Genomic DNA, 18245 nt, shown 5'->3' with positions numbered 1-18245 from the left:
CCCTCGCTCGCCTTCGCCGTGCTGGAGAAGGAGCAGGAGCTAGGTACGGTGCCGGCGTGTCCTCCTCAGCCCTGTGTTTGGGGTCACCTGCTGTCAGTCTGTCAGAAACCTCCACTGAAGCACCCGCTCGCCAAAACCTCAGTGTGTCATGGACATACGTGCAGAGGGAGGCTCTGCTGTCGGGTGGGCGAGCAGCCGTGGGAGAGCATCTGCCCTTGTCGCTGAAGCAGGTGGTGGATTCCCCCTGCACCAGGAAGAGCATCTTCATTCCCAGGCGCTGCTGGCTGTGCCCTGATGGGGGATTTCTTCCTCCCTTCACCCAAGGATGCATCCTTCAGTGGAGCAGCAGAGCCCTCATCACCCTGTGCTTCGCTGCTGGGGCTTCACCTTAGGACTTTAAGTTAAGGAAGACTTGAACATTGCCGCTCCCTTGTTTGAAAGCGGCAGGTCTTACTGGCCTGGGGCTCCAGCAGCAGCAGGGGTTTCAGGGAAGAGGCTGAGGAGGGTGAACAACTCGAGTAAGGAGCAGCGCAGATTGCAAAGGGAACAAGGGCAGGGCAGGTTTAGTGCTGCGCGGAGCAGGAGGCGGAGAGGATGAGCTGAGAAATGGTGCCAGGACGGCTTTTCGGTGGGGCGTGAGGAGGAGAGAGAAGAGCAAACAGAGATGGTTGGTGGGTAGGGAGGGAGGGTCAAGAAGGAGAGCTGCTTAAAAATGTCTGGGGGCTGCCGGTCTGGGCAAAGTCTACACCTGTCTGTTTACTGCCAGAACTTTAAACCACAGTCATTTGCCCCGTGTTTCTGGGTATCCCTGTATATGCTGTGCTAGGTGCTGCATGGCAGGTCAAAGGTAAAGAACTAACACAGGCATAATTGGGAAGATATCGCTAGTTACTGACCCAGCATTAGCCGGGGTAAAATGGCACAGCTCCAGCGTTGCCTGCTTACACAGGAAATCTTGAGGCACTCTGCGCCTGGGCATCTGTCCTGGCTTTCAAATAAGAAAGAACAAGCCCTGTTGCTTCCTTGAAAGCTTTTCTGGCTTGCTCAAGTACGAGCACAGGTTCATCGTAAGCAGTCTTTTCACACCGAGTGCTTATGCAGATACATGGTCACTCAGGGTAGGTAGGAGCAACCGCGTGGGATCACATCAGTGGCTAACTCAGAATAGAACCTGTGAGCCCAAGCTCTCCCTTTAAATAGCTCCGTCAGCCAGGCTATACATTGCTCTTGAGATGTTACGTGTACGATATGAAGCGGCTTTTTATCCCCAAGACAGGACATACGTGAAGTCCTTAACAGTTGTGTGAGTGTGAAGCAGGAACGACCTTTGGGAGTCAATATGTTCAGAGGGAGAACCTGCCCAAATTACTTCAATAAAAATGTTTATGCTATTTTTCACCTCTATTTTACTGAGTTACAAAGAGCAGCCTAATCCAGTTCACAAATACTTGAAAAGCCTACCAGGCCTGCCAACATGTCCAGGAAAATTGAGGATTGCACAGACATTATGTTTTATGAGGCCTTTAGGGATACCTTTCATTTTAAAAATTGAACTTCTTATAATTAGTTTTAACATTTAACATATAATTAGGCTGAACAATTCTGATTGATTGGCCTGCAGTTGTAGCTCTTGGAGGAAAAACTCATGATTTAGGGTTTTTTTTTCTTTTTTTTTCTTTCCCCTGTTGATTCAATACATCGCAAGCTGTGATGGTTTCCTATTATCTAGGTCTTGCTGTGTCAGTGTTTTTTTAGCCTTTTGAGACAAGGGAGGAATTGTGTTTGCTGTGCAGTTACCTTATTTGAGCATCTCTTGTTGTAACGCTGATTTAGGGCAGTACCTCAAGTTATTCACTCTTCTGGCAGCTGAAGTAGTTAAGGTATGAACCAATCACGGGAACATGTGTTTTAATCACGTATTTTTCTTTCTGTTTAGCTCATCACCAGAGCGGACATAACAGTGGTGTGATTCACAGTGGAATTTACTACAAACCTGGATCTCTGAAAGCTAAGCTGTGTGTGCAGGGTGCAGCCCTTTGCTACGAGTACTGTGACCAGAAAGGAATACCATATAAACAGTGTGGGAAGGTATAGGAATTGCTCTGTGTTCTTACAGTACCTTTGGAAACTGAGACTGCATAATGTATGTTACAATGTATAGCATAGGCCTGGTTGTGGTCTTTCTCCCAAGAGATGAGTTTCTGCAGCTCTTACTACCTTCAGGATGAACGTGCCTTTTTTTTTTTCTTCTTCTTTCCAACAACTCAAATCAGTTCCTTTTCTGGGCCTAAATAATAACTCTCCTTATCTGGGGGCTGAGCTGAAATAGCCCGGGTAATGGTGGAAGCCAGGCCCTGTGGAGGGGCACCCGTGTAGAGCCACTAGCTCCAGGGAACACAAAGGCTCTCAGCATGCACGTGCCGTACTTCTTGGCATATCAGGCTCTGAAAAGACAAGGTGACTTGAAAACAGCTCCAGGGGTGACTCAGCTACATGTATTTATGCCATGTTGCATCCTGCTAACACAACCCGAAATGCTGAGGACAGAAGACTGATTCAGCTTGGGGTCTGCCCAACCCTATATTCTGTTTCTGGAAGTGTCTATAAACAGACCCAGGAAGGAATGAGAACAGGACAAGCTGTTAATTCTCCCAGCTTCCCACAGTTTTCAGCTCAGGTTATTTTTTGAGCCTGATCTGTTTTGTCTGTAGTGACTCTCACTGGATTTCTCTTCCAAGAGTTTTTCAATTAAAAGCTTTTGCATCAGAGCGCACTTTGATGAGCAGTTCCAGAGATCAACAACCCACTGCATGAAGAGTTACGTCATTTTGAAATGGGCTCCTACAAGCTTCATCTGATGGCCCCTAGCCCTTGGGTGGGAAGAGGTGATGAACAGTTGACCTGTGCTCACACTCACCAAGTGGCACATAATTTTATATCCCCTCCTGCCCCAAAGTCGTCCCTCCCAGCTGGTGAGTCTTAGTCTGCTCAGTCATTCTTAGAGAAGTTTTGTCCTGGCTCTCTCCACCCTGTCTTCGTTCTCTGAACCGTCTTTAGTTTAGTTCATCTTTGATACAAGATGAGGACTGCAACTGCGCACAGCATTCCGAGGGCTGGAGCCCCTCTGCTCTGAGGCCAGGCTGGGAGAGTTGGGGGTGTTCAGCCTGGAGAAGAGAAGGCTGCGGGCAGAGCTGAGTGTGGCCGGTCAGGGCTTAAAGGGGGCCCAGAGGAAAGGGGGGGACAAGCTTTTTAGTAGGGCCAGCTGTGACAGGACAAGGGGGGATGGCTTTAAACTGAAGCAGGGTAGGTTTAGACTGGATCTAAGGCAGAAATTCTTTCCAGTGAGGGTGGTGAAACCCTGTCAGGGGTTGCCCAGAGAGGGGGTGGAGGCCCCATCCCTGGGAACATTCCAGGCCAGGTTGGACGGGGCTGTGAGCAACCTGATGTGGTTCAAGGTGTCCCTGCTCCCTTCAGGGGGGTTGGACTAGATGACCCCTAGGTGTCCCTTCCAACTCAAAACATTCTATGATTCTATGATTCAAGGTGTGGTCAGACTCTGGATTTGAGCAGTGAAATAGCAGAGTCCTCAGTATTATCCTGCATCCTTTTCCTAGTTGTTCCTAACATTCACTTTAGGGCTTTTCAGCTGTCACTAGGCATTGAGCTGATGGTTCTGTGGGATTGTCTTGGTCCTGAGGGATAACTTTGAATGAGGATTCCATCATTTTGTGTGTGAGGCTGAGGCTGCTTTTTGTATGATCGTAATTTCACATTTATCTGCGTTGAATTTCATCTGCCATTTTGCTAGTTCACCTTGGAAGGTCCCTCTGCGGTTCTTTACAGTCAGCTCTTGTCTGAACTACCTCTGAGTCACTTTAAACCATCATCTGACTTGCTCACCTCCCTGCCCCTTTTCCAGGTTGCTCATAAACATTTTGGATAGTGTGAGCCTTTCTCTTAAAAGTGCAAGGTGGACCCTATCTGGTGTGACAAGCGCCACTTCAAGGCCTCCTAGCTCAGCACGCGCTGTGGGTGCAAATCTGTCCCAGCCCTGGGGTGCAGAGCAGAGGTCCCTGGATGTGGCAGTGCTGATAGAGCCTACAGCAGTGCGAGCGGTGTTTGTCCTGGCCTGGCTGCGCACACTGCTGTGTTCGTGCTGTGCTCCCTGCGCAGCAGCGTTGGTCACAAGATGGCACTGTGCATTTGTGCAGCAAGACACCTGAAGCCACAAGCCTGCTCTCAACTCAGGGCACCAAGACCAAGACGTGCTCTGTAGGAGTCACTTTGGGCTTGGGCAGGGCTAGCACTGACCCAGCAGCATTGTTGGTCCTTTGCTGACACTGAATTTGTGTACTTCCACATTGCCTTCCCCAGCAGTGTTTACTCCAGGGAAGATGGTGTTGAGGCTTTACAGCTAGTTCTACATAAAGCAACCCCAGGCTTGGAGAACTTAGTGCCTTCTCAATGCAAAGATGCCTGTGTTGCCAGACCTGAGCTAGGCCTGCAAGTAGTATGGTCCAAGTGCAAACCTGGTGCAGATAATTCATAGCCTGGATAAATCTGTTGTGATAGTTGTCAGCTAACTACATGACTAAATGAAGCAAAGCTGGTATGATTCATTTCAGACACCATGTCAGAACACGTCCTTGTTCTCTTTATCGAGACTGAGATTTGTACATCTTGGGTTAAGTTCAGTTTTATTTTTGGAAGCATCCCAGTGGCTCTTTAAAATCATGTTCTCTTCTTTCACACTCAGATTCGTAGTCTCATGGTACTTTTAGCAAATATTATCCATTGATTGTAACTTAAGCTACAGTTTAACATTTGTTTTTCACTCTCCCTAATGTATGAGTGCTTTCTCAGTAATAATAGGTATTTATAGAATCTTGTGCAACTAATGGCACAAACCACGTTTTCCCCTCCTTGAATTCTAATTCACTGTGCACTCATTCACGATCGCTTGCTTGTTAGCTTGGGCTTGGTGCCAAACCTGAACTGGCTTTGTATAGTTTGCTCACTGGTGTGCCTTGTTGTCTTTTTCTGAAGCTAATTGTAGCTGTTGAACAAGATGAAATTCCAAGACTCAAAGCTCTGTATGAAAGAGGGCTGCAGAACAACGTCCGAGGTCTGAAACTGATTGGAGCAAAAGAAATACAAGCGAAAGAACCCTTCTGCAGGGTAAGGGATTTGCTTATTTTTATTTGGCATATAAGATCTCAGTCTCTCAGGTGACTATTTTTTAATTTAGCATAAATATGTTCCTGCCTTGAGGTAATTTGCATGGGTGACAAGTTCAAAAGAGCCTGAAAACCCAGAAGAAATATAATTGTCAACAAATGTATCCATTTATTTCTGGAACTTTTTAGCTCAGCCCAATCCTTCACATGCATTTGCCGTTACATACTCATCAGACCAGGTCTAACACATCAGGTGATCCTGCAGGATCTCTCTTGGTGATGCTTACTTTCACCTCAGGTTTCTCCTGCTCACCTGTTCTCATTCGCTTGCTCCTCAATTCACAGCTCATCAATTCTCCGTGTGCTGAAGTCATAAAAAGCTGCTGCTGCTGCATTGATTGCAAATGATGTGCTGGCTGTTTCATAAGGGCCGGCATTCACCATTAGGGAGCATGTAAACCATTTCACTTGCAGCCTACAAAAGGAATCGGAATTATTTGAGTCGAAGTAGGAGACCCTGTAGTCTCCTAGTCCCCGTGTGGGATTGAATTTATAGGCAAATGGACAGAGCCTACAAATTGTTCAAACTTCATTCTTTTCCCAGCCTTACACAGAGGTGTCCTCCCTGATGTGTATGCTCAGGAACAAGAAACCGGTTCTCCCACCAATGACAATGAGTGATTTTTATTTAATTAATTAATTAATCTTTCATTTTCCCCCCCTTCTCCTTGCAGGTGCTTACTTGTGTGTTTTTGTGCTTGATAGGCAGCTTTTCCTTTGCCCAGGTTAGGGCTGCTATGCCTGAGTTTATGCTGAGATGATTCGTCTCCTTCCCACTAAAATTATTTAACTTACAGTAAAGCTTGATAGTACGGCAGTGAAAATTCCTTCCCATCTGTAAGCGTGGATCTGGATCAAGCCAATTTCAATCCAGGTGCTTCCTACACATGGATTGTTAGGTAGCACTGTGTTTATTGTCACAGCAGGAGAAATGCGAGTAGTTTATGGAATACAGGTTTGCTCTTGCTAACTGAACACAGTATTCGAGGTGCGGCCTCACCAGCACCGAGTACAGGGGCACGATGACTTCCCTTGTCCTGCTGGTCACACTATTCCTGATACAGGCCAGGATGCCATTGGCCTTCTTGGCCACCTGGGCACACTGCTGGCTCATATTCAGCCGGCTGTCAACCAGTACCCCCAGGTCCTTTTCCACCAGGCAGCTATCCAGCCACATAGTATAGCATTGAGAGGAAAATCTGGGTATAAATTCCCCATACTCTTTCAGCTTGCTTTTGGTGTAGCTGCGTGACTGATTGCTTATGAGTGGTTGTAGGTAAAAACAAAAATTTTCTGGAGAGGGATCTTTTTTATCTCTTTTTTTTCTCATAAACATTTTGTATCTGCTCCTTAAAACATTCTTTGCGTGTTCAAGATCCAGCTGAGCATTTACTTCTGGAAATGAGTAGATTCATGTGAATCTTACTTAATTTGCTTTGGTTTCCTGAGCCAAGTCCTTTCCTCGTAAGCCAAGGGAACTTGGTGTTAAAAAACGTGCTGTATATCAAGTGGAGAGGAAGGGTTTGGGTAAGATACAGTTTTACCAACCGTTCTGGTTGTCTTGGGCATGTAGATGGCCCCTGCTGTTGTAGTATCTGAGTGGCTGACAGTCTTTCAGTGTAGTTACACTTGCAGCATCTCTCTGAGATAAAGCAGTCCTACTTATCCTTATTTTATAGCCGGAACTAGGAAAATACTGCGATGCTACCTAGCATGATAAAAATCATGTGAGAAACTTATTATTTATAATAAGCTCACAAATTACGTGAGCCTTTTTGGAATATAGATGCTAAAACATCTCTGAGGATTGTTAAAAATTCTAGCTACACGCTGGACTTGAACCTTGCTTTCTGCTAGGACAAGTATAGGCTGTTGCCTAATTGAGAAGAGACTTTTCTCTCTGATGTGCAGTGCAGTAAGTGTTGGGGTGATACCTTTTAGCTTCACGGGAGGCATTGGCAACAGCCACGCATCAGGTAGAACTCCCAAGTGACCATTTGAAGGTGGAATTGCGTAGTGAAAAACAAGTACGTACCTAAGCCAAGGTTAGGTGGCCTGTTTTATCATTAAGTGCTCTGTCGAGAAGACTTGTTTGTGCTGTAGTTACATAATCCACCATAAGTAGTTTTTGTCTTATTACTTGTCAGCAAACACGAACACTGGAGCCGGCACGTGGAGAGGCTAGAAAGGAGCAGCCAGGAATGGGGAGAGAGCGGTACTCCCTTCTCAATGGCAATGCACATTATTCCAGACGAAATATTCACTGTGTTGAAAACCAAAGTCCACATACAGCCTTCACTGTCCTTCTGTATCTTAACACTGTTTCAGGGTCTGATGGCCCTTGATTCTCCATATACCGGCATTGTGAATTATAAACAAGTGGCCCAGTCCTATGCTGAAGACTTCCAGGAAGCAGGCGGGACGATCTTGACTGATTTTGAAGTTACAAACATGGAAATGGCTAAAGAAAGTTCTTCAGAAAGTGAAGATGGTAAGGCAGCTTTTTGCCCTCCATTTACTACAGTCCTGCCAAAGATTTTGTTCAAAACACACTTGCTTTAACTGAAATCAAATTTCTGAACCTTTCTGTCTCATAGGGAAGAGACAAAAGGCAAAACTATGTTAAAATATCGAGCAAGCTCACTTTTTTTCCTCAGGCAGGTCACCCTTCAGCTGAACGATTTAATGCTGGTGGAAGAAAATGACAGTAAAAGAGAGGAAATAGGTTGTTCTCTCCTATTAAAATCAGCTTTAGCTGAATATTGCATGTGTATTCTTGTGATAGTGCTTTTTGTTTATCCTGGAAGGCAGGTTGGATCAGTGCTGGTACACATATGGTAGAATAAAAACCCCTCCTATTTATTCATAAGTACAGTTATGTCCAGCAATATCAGTTATATTAACAGTAGTTATTCCATAGCTTGGAGATCTCCCAGTGGAAGAATCCTTAATCGTGACAAGTTGTTTGTTCAGTCAGTTTTCTGTTACATATTCTATTAATTCCTTCCCTTGTCTAATCCTATTACAGGACTGAAATACCCAGTCATTGTCAGGAACTCAAAGGTAAGAACTAAGTTAAACATTTAATTGCTTAATAGGAAGCTATTTCTCCTTTTCTTAAGAATTTTTGAGTCCGGGTCGATTAAGCAGTGCTCTCTCTAAAAAAAAAGCTGCTCTTCGGTAACATGATCACTGTCATCCAGGACTGCTTTTATGAAACAACTGCCATCAGTTCTTAACAAAGCGTATGAGTGTGTTCAGATTTTACTGTGTACTGGGAATAATAATGAAAGTATTCTGCTGCCTGACTTGTGTTTGACTGTGTATGTCCTTTATCTGCTTTATTTGCGCATTCTTATGCTTGTTGTTTCCAAGGACTCCTTTTATGACATTCTTTTGGTGAGAAACACCTATTTCCATGTTTGCTTTTGGTCTTTGGCATCTATAAAAATGATAAGGAGGCATTTGGAATAATTTAACAGCAGAAAGCCACAAGCCAGTTTAGTCAAACAGGTGCAAGCCAGTTAATGCTGCATGGGAAATGTAGTTGTAACCTTTTCACCTTCAGGAGAGAATATCTGGACGGCTCTTGGGGGAAAATACAAATGAAAAAACCAACCTTACTCCCCCCGCAGTAGTTTTTAAATGTAGCGCTGCTGCTTTCTTGTTCTATTTCTGCTCTTTCATTAAAAAGTAGTTTCCAAAATCTGCTAGATTCTCTCACCAAATCCTGATACTTTTTAAATTATTATTTTTTTTTTTTTTTATGGAAACATTTTTAGTTGAAGAAAAACCCCATAGTACTTGAAAACAAGTACTGCTAGATAGATAGAGAATAGTTTGTGATTGTATTTATTTATTTAGATGGCAAGGTGTTTAGATATTTCACAGCTCTCCATAGCTGCGTGCTATGAACTTGCGCAGCTTTCTGGATAAATTACCCTTCTGTAGTATGAGCGCTCCCAGTGCATGGGGTGAAATCTGTTAGCAGCCTTATTTAACCAAATGTATTGTGGTTGCTCACCTGGCAGGCACCCTCTGGTGCCGCGGAGCTGGCCAGGCTGCTGCAGGCTAGCCTGGCGTCGGGGCTTGGTAGGATGCAGAGATGAGGGAGTGCCAAGGGGAGACGCTTGGTTTGCTGGGGGAGCAGAGTCTTTCACTGATGCGTTGGGCCTCTGCCCTGTGCAGTCAGCACGCTTGGGTAAGGCACGAGGCTCTGTGTTCTGGGGATTGAACCTGAAGGTAGCCTGAGAATCGATGACATGTTTCTTTTTTTACCCTGGTTTTTTTTTTTTTTCTTCCCCTCCCTGCCCCTTTTCTGTAAAGATTCTTCCAGCCCAATGCGCCCAATGAGTTGCCATTTTAAAATAGTTCTCCTGCAGGGAATAAAAGAGAGTATTATAAAGAATTAAATGAAACAATTAAATGTCTCTGCCTCCTTTTGAAAATATGGTTGGTTTTCTTTCTGGTCCTGACTCATTTTTTTCCAAGGCTTGTAGGTGATGGGTGGGTTTTTAGTAGGTATGTTGAATTTTTGTGTGTTTTGTGGTTTTGGTTTGGTTTGGTTTTTTTCTGCAGGGTGAGGAAATCTACTGTCGGCACATTGTGACCTGTGCAGGGCTTTACTCAGACCGCCTGTCTGAGATCAGTGGCTGCAGCCCTGAACCTCGTATTGTACCCTTCCGTGGAGATTATTTGGTGCTAAAACCAGAAAAGTGCTATATGGTTAAAGGAAATATTTATCCGGTATGTACTCTCTTGCTTGTCTTTCACAGTGTACTCTAAGGACTGCTAAAACTACAGAAATAAGGCCAGTATTACATGGTTGTTTCTGTTAGACTGCAGATAGTGAGGCACAACATGGGGAGGTCGATTCAGTTGCTTTCTGACAGGACAGCTTGTTTTTGTTAATTCTTGAGGAACAGGTAGAAGTACCACGTGGGAAATTATTGCCAGTTAGGTTTTTTTTGTTTGTGTTTTTGTTTTTTTTAATAGGGAAATAATGACACGTTTAGCATGATAGCCACACGCCCACAAAAGCCTGGCTTCTTTCATTATGTTATAAAATAAATCTGTAGGCAGGATTCAGAAGTCAGTGAGGGACAACAGTAAATAATTAATTACTTAGATGTAGCGTTTATTCTTGTGTGCTAATACCCAAAGCTCAGATTTAGATACTTGCCTCCCAACCTCATCTTTGAATCAGCTTTGCTTTGGATGACAACAAATAGACATGGGAGGAAAAGGACACACTTTCTACCATCTAATATAGACAAATGGTGTAATGAAGAGGAGCAATTCCAGACAGAAAGTGAAGATAACAAGCAAGAAGAGAGAATTCCTAGAGCAGCATTTTAGTTAATTCATGCAGTAGTACGTTGAAATACCGCCGTTCTGAATATGAACTTAGATTTGCCTGCTAAACACTGGAGTGGGTCGCCCTAGGGAAATTGTTGAACCCTGGGCATTGGATGTTTGTCTGGCCTCTTCTCACCTGGGAATGATTCAGGATCTTTTCTTGGGATGGGAGGGAGGAACTGGCTGGGGTGTGAGAGTACCTTCCAGCTTTGTTTCGTGGCTGTGTGCAGATAGCTTATACCCTTTGAAATTTTTTGTTATGGCCAAATACGACAATAAGATTAGAAAATTGCAGGAGACTTAGTGATCTGTTACCAGAAATGTAATGTGGTTTGTGGAGTGGTTACACTAAGCTTTGAAAGTATTAAAAACATACTTTTAGCAGGAAAACCAGTGTACTGAATACAGAAAAGGAATATCTCTTGAAGCAATTTTTAGACATAACAATACTGTTTTTTGACAAATACCCAATACTTACTATAACACAGTCAGCTCTGCAGTCACCTTTTCTAAATAGCTAAAGATCCTGAAGTGCCAGCTCACGAAGAGGTGTGCGTATTTAATACTTGTATCTGTGCATAGACAGCTTATTTCTGTTTCAGCCTTTGCACACGATTCCATTTGCAAACAAAAAAGAAACTGCAGATACTTATTATTAGCATTAATCAGGCTTGCTAACTGCGTGTGGTTTTGAGCAATACAGGAATGGTGGTTTTCCTGATATTTTATAACCTATTTTATTGCAGTATAATTACTACTGGTGAATAGCATTAGTGTGTCGTTGGTTTTGTTGTGGGTTGGTTTATATCCTGAGAAATCATGTGTACTTTTTTTTTCTTGTTGTTTGTTTTGCTTTTACCTAAGATGCAGCCTTACTTGGCCTTGCTCTGTTCTTCAGTGTTTTAAATTAGTTACGTGCTATAACTGCACAATTAACAATTAGAAATACCAGCGTGGGAGCCAATTGTATGTTTATATGACTCGATTTTTGTTGTAGTGTTTGGAAATAAGAGGGCAAATTTACTTCCTTTTTCACTTGTTCATTTAAAAATAGTTGTTTCCATTTATTGGGAAGACAACTCCTTTACTGGGTTTTGGTTTGTTTTATTCACTCTCTCACACAATAAACCGTAAATGTCATAGAATCATAGAATCATTTAGGTTGGAAAAGCCCTTTAAGATCATCAAGCCCAACTGTTAACCTACCCCTGCCATCCCCACCACTAAACCCTGGCCCTAAGCACCTCGTCTGCCTGGCTTTTAAATCCCCCCAGGGATGGGGACTTGACCACCTCCCTGGGCAGCCCCTTCCAGTGCCTGACAGCCCTTTCTGGAAGAAATTTTTCCCAATGTCCAACCTAAACCTGCCCTGGCAAAACTTGAGGCCATTCCCCCTCGTCCCATCATCTGTTCCCTGGGAGAAGAGGCCAACCCCCACCTCGCTACAGCTCTGTACTGTCCTCCTCGCAAATGTTTTTTCCGTGTCTCCTGGATGAGTTTGTTGACTTGAGTGGTTGCATGGCTGTTTCTCTGATCTGGTTTGTAACAGCTGTGATAACCGTCATATCCCGCTTTAGGTTCCAAACCCTCGGTTCCCTTTTCTGGGATTTCATTTCACACCAAGAATGGATGGCAGCGTTTGGCTTGGTCCTAATGCAGTCCTAGCCTTTAAGCGAGAGGGCTACAAATTGTTTGACTTCAGCACTGGAGACTTTTTAGATGCTGTAACATACAGGTAATATCTTGCCTTTTTGTCTGCTGAAGGCAGTTATTTAAATGTCAGCTTGTGACTCCATGAAAGCTAGTTCTTATCAAAAAGCCTGCTTTTGCCAAATATTTAGTGTGTTTAAAGACAGTTGTGCTGATAAGGGTGGACTTCTCTGAGACACTTGACTTCATGTGATCTAATATTTGAATTTTCATAAGTTACCAAGACGTGTCTCAGCTGGTCTGAGAATGCAGCTGCTCATTGGAAGGTGCTGGTGGGCCAGGTTGCTACTAGCGGAGCTCTTCCAGGATTGGTTTTGGTCCAATGCAGTGTAATATTTTAATCAACCTAGACAGTGTGATTAAAATACCTGCAGAGGATGCTTGGAAGAGAGAACACAGAGTGGTCTGAATTGTCATGTTAAACTTTACCAGACTGCCAACAAGCATTTAAAAAATGTCCAAATGCAAGGAAATATGTTAAGGGCCATGAGTGCAGGCCGGGAAGCTGTCTTAGAAAGCACGTTGGAGGAATTGGGAATCATTGCCAAAATTGCAAGCATAAATGAACAGAGTATCTGTAGAAGTCGAGAGAAATCTTGCTTCTCTATGAGGGGCTGGACAGACTGTTACCAAATGCTCAATTGTAGAAATTAGACTTGAATATGAAAATATTGGGGAGGATCCAAGGAGAAGGTGAAAATCGGGTCAGGGAACTGGAAAATAGCTTTCTGACAAGCAGCTCAACTTAATGCAGTTTATTAAAGCAAAGAGCTGAAAGCATCTTGACCATTGGTCTACAGATTTTTATACTGGAAGACTTGAGGAAAGCAAAGCAAGCAAATAAGATTTGCGAAGACATAACGAGATTCACTGACTGGAAGCTGAGGGGTTTAAGAGTGCGACAATCTTTTCAGAATGACTGTGGGTTAGTCTCAAGGGGCACATCTGTCTGCCCTCGTGCATGTGGGTTTTCAGTCTCTTGCCATTTGACTGGACCAGAGAAAAAAGCTGGACATAGGAAGGACTGGAGTTCAGAGTTAATTCTCAGAGAAAGAATGTAAATGCAACGCCGCAGCTCTGTAAACAAGGTTTGCTGAAGCTGGGAAGGACAAACATACATTTCTCAAACATATATTTCTCAAGTAGAAAGCATGATTGGATTAGAATCATAGATCACAGAATCATTTAGGTTGGAAAAGCCCTTTAAGATCATCGAGTCCAACCATTACCCTAACCCTGCCATCCCACCCCCAAACCCTGGCCCTAAGCACCTCGTTTGCCCGGCTTTTAAATCCCCCCAGGGGTGGGGACTCAACCCCTTCCCTGGGCAGCCCCTTCCAGTGCCTGACGATCCTTACTGATGTTGGGAGTGGGAGCTTTTGCCATGCAGTTGCATTTGCTACCTTCTTAGTGTTAGTTTGACATGGCTGCATTTATTTTGGAAGATTTGTTCTTTTTTCTCTCGACAGTGGGTTATGGAAGCTTGTGCTGAGAAACTTGTCTTACGGGATGAGTGAAATGTACAGAGCGTGTTTCCTTAGCGCCCAAGTGAAGCAACTTCAGAAGTTCATCCCTGAGGTCACCATCAATGATGTACTCAGGTAAAGAAAACTTTTCTTGTTAGTAACACCCAGTGCCTTGTTAAATCTCTGCTTTTTAGCAGTAACAAATGTAGCTTACTCCTTTCCACCATCAAAATATGTTACCAAAGCATAGAAGCCTTTAGATACTTTCTACAGGAAAGCCTTTTATATTGTGTTTGCTTGTGCATAGGCAAGTTTGATGAATATTTGCGTGACTTGCTACACTCTCTGTAGGCTGAAATTCACAGTTGTGACATATTCACTAAAAAGAAAAAGTCTCTTTATCCTGGTGACACATTCAGTAGCCTGAACATAATCTGAGTTCACAAAGAAAGCAAAACAGTAATGAAATTCAGAGGGGAAGCCAGACTGTGAGTTGCTACTGAGTGAATATTGACTTAGTTTAATCATCTCAATAAAATTGTATTCAGCTTCTTACTGTGTGGAGAGAGAAACTAATTCAAAGGAGTTTAGAAATGCTAAGGAACTGAAGAGACTTGTCAGGAAATATGAGGCATTTAAGTACATGGAGGTTGGTTTAATTGTCCAAACATGCGCAGGGAGAAAATCCAGAATAAGAAAAGCTCGAGCATGGTAAAAGGGAGTTCTCCAGCTCAGGCAGCATACAGTTGGCATGAAATTCATGTTTGACAAGGCTTGCTATTTCAAAACAAAGGATTTCCTTTTTGAAAAGACGGGGCATGTTTGTGTGTGTGGGGAGGAGAGTCACTTTACAACCAGGAAAGATAGAGAAGATCCTCTGCTTGGCTACCTGCCCTCCTTTTACGGTAACAACTGTGAGACATCTCCGACTCCACCTCACAAGCATTAAACTTCCCTGTGCTCCCCCAAAAGCCTGACTGGGCTTTGACTCCACAGTCTGCCTTGCTTACTGTGTCCCCTCAGCGCCTTCACAAGGTCAGAACAGAATTGATTTTTTCTGACTTCAGAAAATACTTTCTTTCTAATGGTGAGCTCCTCCTTTATTTTGCAGGGGTCCATCCGGAGTGAGAGCTCAAGCGTTGGACAGTGATGGAAATTTGGTAGATGACTTTGTATTCGATGGAGGCAGTGGAGATATTGGAAGCAGAATTCTTCATGTCAGAAATGCCCCTTCTCCTGCTGCTACCTCCTCCCTTGCCATCGCAAAAATGATTGCAGATGAAGTGAAGCGAAGATTTGAGCTGTGAATGATTGACGGGTGTAGTGCAGTTTTACCCCTCTTTGTCTGTGTAGCAGCTTGTCTGCATTGAATGAACTCTGCAGCCTTTCATGACAAAGATAAAACAGGCAACGTGTGGCTTGCAAGACCAGCGCTGGTATAGCTGTGCAGTGCAAAACCAGCGTTTGAAATGTTTGCCTTTGACAGCCCACAACTTCTCAGCTTCATGAATAAAGGAGTTACGGTGCCTGGTGAGACCTGGTGCGGTACAGCTATCTGCCAGAAAGAAGCAGACAGCCCTGTTGGCAGTAAAGGTTTGTTCAGCTGCGCAGGAACAGCCTGTGGAGGGGTTGGTGCCAGGCACAATGGGAGGGTCTCCCAGGACCGTAGGGGGCCGTTCGGGTGAAGCGGGAAGAGCCTTTGTGCTGGGGTTGCCCCCACGGACTTCCTGTGCCTCTGGTCTAAACACTGCCTCTTCCTCGCGCTCTGGTGGGGCGGTCGGTCCTCTGAAAAGCCCCAAGCGTGGGGTGGTTCTCTGTGTGCTTTCTGACTCCATTTAAATTGGAGTCTACAGTTCCCTAGCTTACATCAAAGTAATGGAGATAGAAGGATAAGCCCCGCTTAAGGGTTCTGCTGATACAGCTTACATCAAAGTAATGGAGATAGAAGGATAAGAAGCCCCGCTTAAGGGTTCTGCTGATACGGAATTAAGGGCTTTATCAGAGACTGAAAACAATATTCAGAACCTTCTACATGAACGTAGAGTATTTCAGAGAAAAATAAGCCTAACGAGGGATTACCAAATCCAAGTCACTTTAGATATGCAATTCAGATACGCTATCTGATCGCTCGCTTGCTTTTTTTTAATAGAGCTGAAATGAAAAAGTATACATAACCATTTTTCATTTAACTTAAATCTGGGAATTCAGCACTGATCAGAAACTACTTCAGTGGGTTTGGGGTCTTTTTTCCTTTGAGTACTGGCAAAGCAAAAGGAGCTGAGCTTTGTACAGCATGTTGAGCAATCCAGTGGAAATGGTCTTTGCAAAAGCAAATGTGAAGGGAGGGAAGCTACAGAAACCTGTCATAGTTGAGTCACGCTGCACACTGCTTCCCTCGGAGCCCAGGCAGGGTCAGGAAGGCTTCCCATTTCCCACATGGCTGGCAAGAGGGGAGCTTAGAAAGCGCTGGTTGCTCTTCTGAACTCTTACTGATATTTGAAGTTTTATCACCTGGGAGAGAGTCTGTGCAGAGAATGTGCTTTCAACTACAGAGAGATGTTGAACGAGTTTGGTACTAAGCTAACTATCACGGTGTGTTCTGCATAATTGCTACAAAAAAGAATTATGTGGCCCCAGGGACAAAGTACTTGAGAATACTTTTAAAGCAGATGTTCACAGGATGTTGGGTAATACGGATAATTGTGGGTAGTTTGCTACCAGGCATTTTGCCATACTCTTATTTTTTTTTTTTTTAAAGTTACTTTCTGTGCTCCCCTGCTGTGCATGAAGAAGTGTGTTAGCGTAGGAGGTCAGGTGTGCTCGCTGATGTTTTTACTGTACAGAGCTGAGCCACTTTTGAGAGAGAAAGGGCTTAACCTGTCCTTTTTGTTTAGTTTCTTTTTTTTTCCTGATGACATTTACTTTACCGGAAAAGTGGCTCCCATATAAGGGCAGCCTGAAAATCCAAATAATCAGCCCTTCAAAGAAGAACCTCAGTCATTATTCTTAGCCACAGTAACACTAGGCAGAGATTCAGATATTCCAACTGCTAAAATGCCACGCGGCCATGTAAAAGCCACCCGTCTTCACAATGGAACAGCCGTATCTTCGCTCCCCGCTTGTTGCCTATCAACAGTAAATACTACAAAAGGGTTGCAAAAGCAACTTCCTCCCACGCGAGGTGTGGCCCTAACATGTATTAACAGAATAAAGAACACTACCCTGTAAAGCAGTCATATACTGTGGTGAAGCTTAAGTCAGCACATGGAACCGTGCAGCCTGCTCTGCTTTTTACTCTCAGGAGGTGATTATTTAACTGAAGCTTTTAAATTATGAATCTTTACGGAGCATTCTATGAAATACTTCTATTTTTAGAGATAAAGTTATAAACCTTTTTTAAAGGAATAACTGCAGGGAATTACGACAATGGGGCTTCACACATCAATTTGGTTGCCCACAAGGTGTGAAAATGTATGAATATATTTCCTAAAAGGGTCCAGTTCACTTGGATGGCTTAGTAGCTGTGCCTTTATTATGATTAAAATAGCGTGGTGAGGGTTTTTTTTTTATTGCTGTGAGGTCTGCGTATTTCTTCTGACTAACAAAGAAGTTTCACTGCTATTTGCTAATTCTCATCTGAATTAGGCAGGATACAGCTCCATATAGTAGGAATTACTTTATTTGGGGGGGGGGGGGTAGTAGGAATTTCTTTTTTTGGGGGGGGGGGGGATGACAAATGACCAAACTTGTCTGCCAGAAGTACCCGTATCTTATCTATGCGTATCACGCTTCACAGCTTTTCCTCGCACGGGTATGTATGGAGTGGGCAGAACCAGCCTTACGCCTGGTCTGGAGCTGTAATGGCATGTGGAATGGTAATTCTTGAAATTCTGAATAAATGCATTAGGACAGCTTTGGACAAAGACAATTTATTCCCGCAAAGTGTCCCGTAAGGTTAGTCCTAAATTCTGGGAAGAGCGCGGCATATTGTAACTCTTTTAAAATGATGCAAAGAAATGATATAGCGCCGCACGTCACGGCTTGCTGGATGGCTGTTCTGGGGAAAACGAGCTCCTTTAGGGCACTTCATCGTGGCCGGTCACCACTGCCACACCTCGGAGCCGTTCGGCCTGGCTGAAGAACAGAGGAATGTCACATCCTGAAGATCACGGGGCGCTTTGGGGCTGCAGAGGTGGGAATAAAGAGCTGGGTGAGGGGCTCGCCCAAGCTGGAACGACGGCATCCAGGCCAGGCATCCCAGCTCTCCAAACTGCAGGTTGGTGGGTCTCTGGAGCCCTCAGCACAAGAAGGACATGGAAGTGTTGGAGCGGGGCCAGAGGAGGGCCACAAAAATGATCCGGGGGCTGGAGCACCTCTCCTATGAGGACAGGCTGAGGGAGTTGGGGTTGTTCAGCCTGGAGAAGAGAAGGCTGCGGGGAGACCTGATTGCGGCCTTCCAGTACCTAAAGGGGGC

The 18245-nt window shown here is 44.2% G+C and overlaps 1 protein-coding gene across 1 annotated transcript; it reads left to right on the top strand.

The window, feature by feature from the left end:
- On the top strand, window positions 1-15686 carry L2HGDH (L-2-hydroxyglutarate dehydrogenase; the record flags this gene model as incomplete). The annotated part of the gene is made up of 9 exons (XM_009648614.2): window positions 1-43; window positions 1937-2088; window positions 5047-5178; window positions 7566-7728; window positions 8266-8300; window positions 9816-9983; window positions 12173-12330; window positions 13775-13906; window positions 14883-15686. Coding segments are annotated over 9 exons (1179 nt in total), but the record flags the coding sequence as incomplete, so codon positions are not given.
- Window positions 15687-18245: the final 2559 nt, after the last annotated feature.

The sequence above is a fragment of the Egretta garzetta genome, unplaced genomic scaffold, assembly GCF_000687185.1.
Source record: "Egretta garzetta isolate BGI_Z169 unplaced genomic scaffold, ASM68718v1 scaffold21, whole genome shotgun sequence".
NCBI lineage: Eukaryota > Metazoa > Chordata > Aves > Pelecaniformes > Ardeidae > Egretta > Egretta garzetta.
The sequence above is the reverse complement of the archived record's forward strand: the minus strand, read 5'-3'. Positions and strand labels throughout refer to the sequence as shown.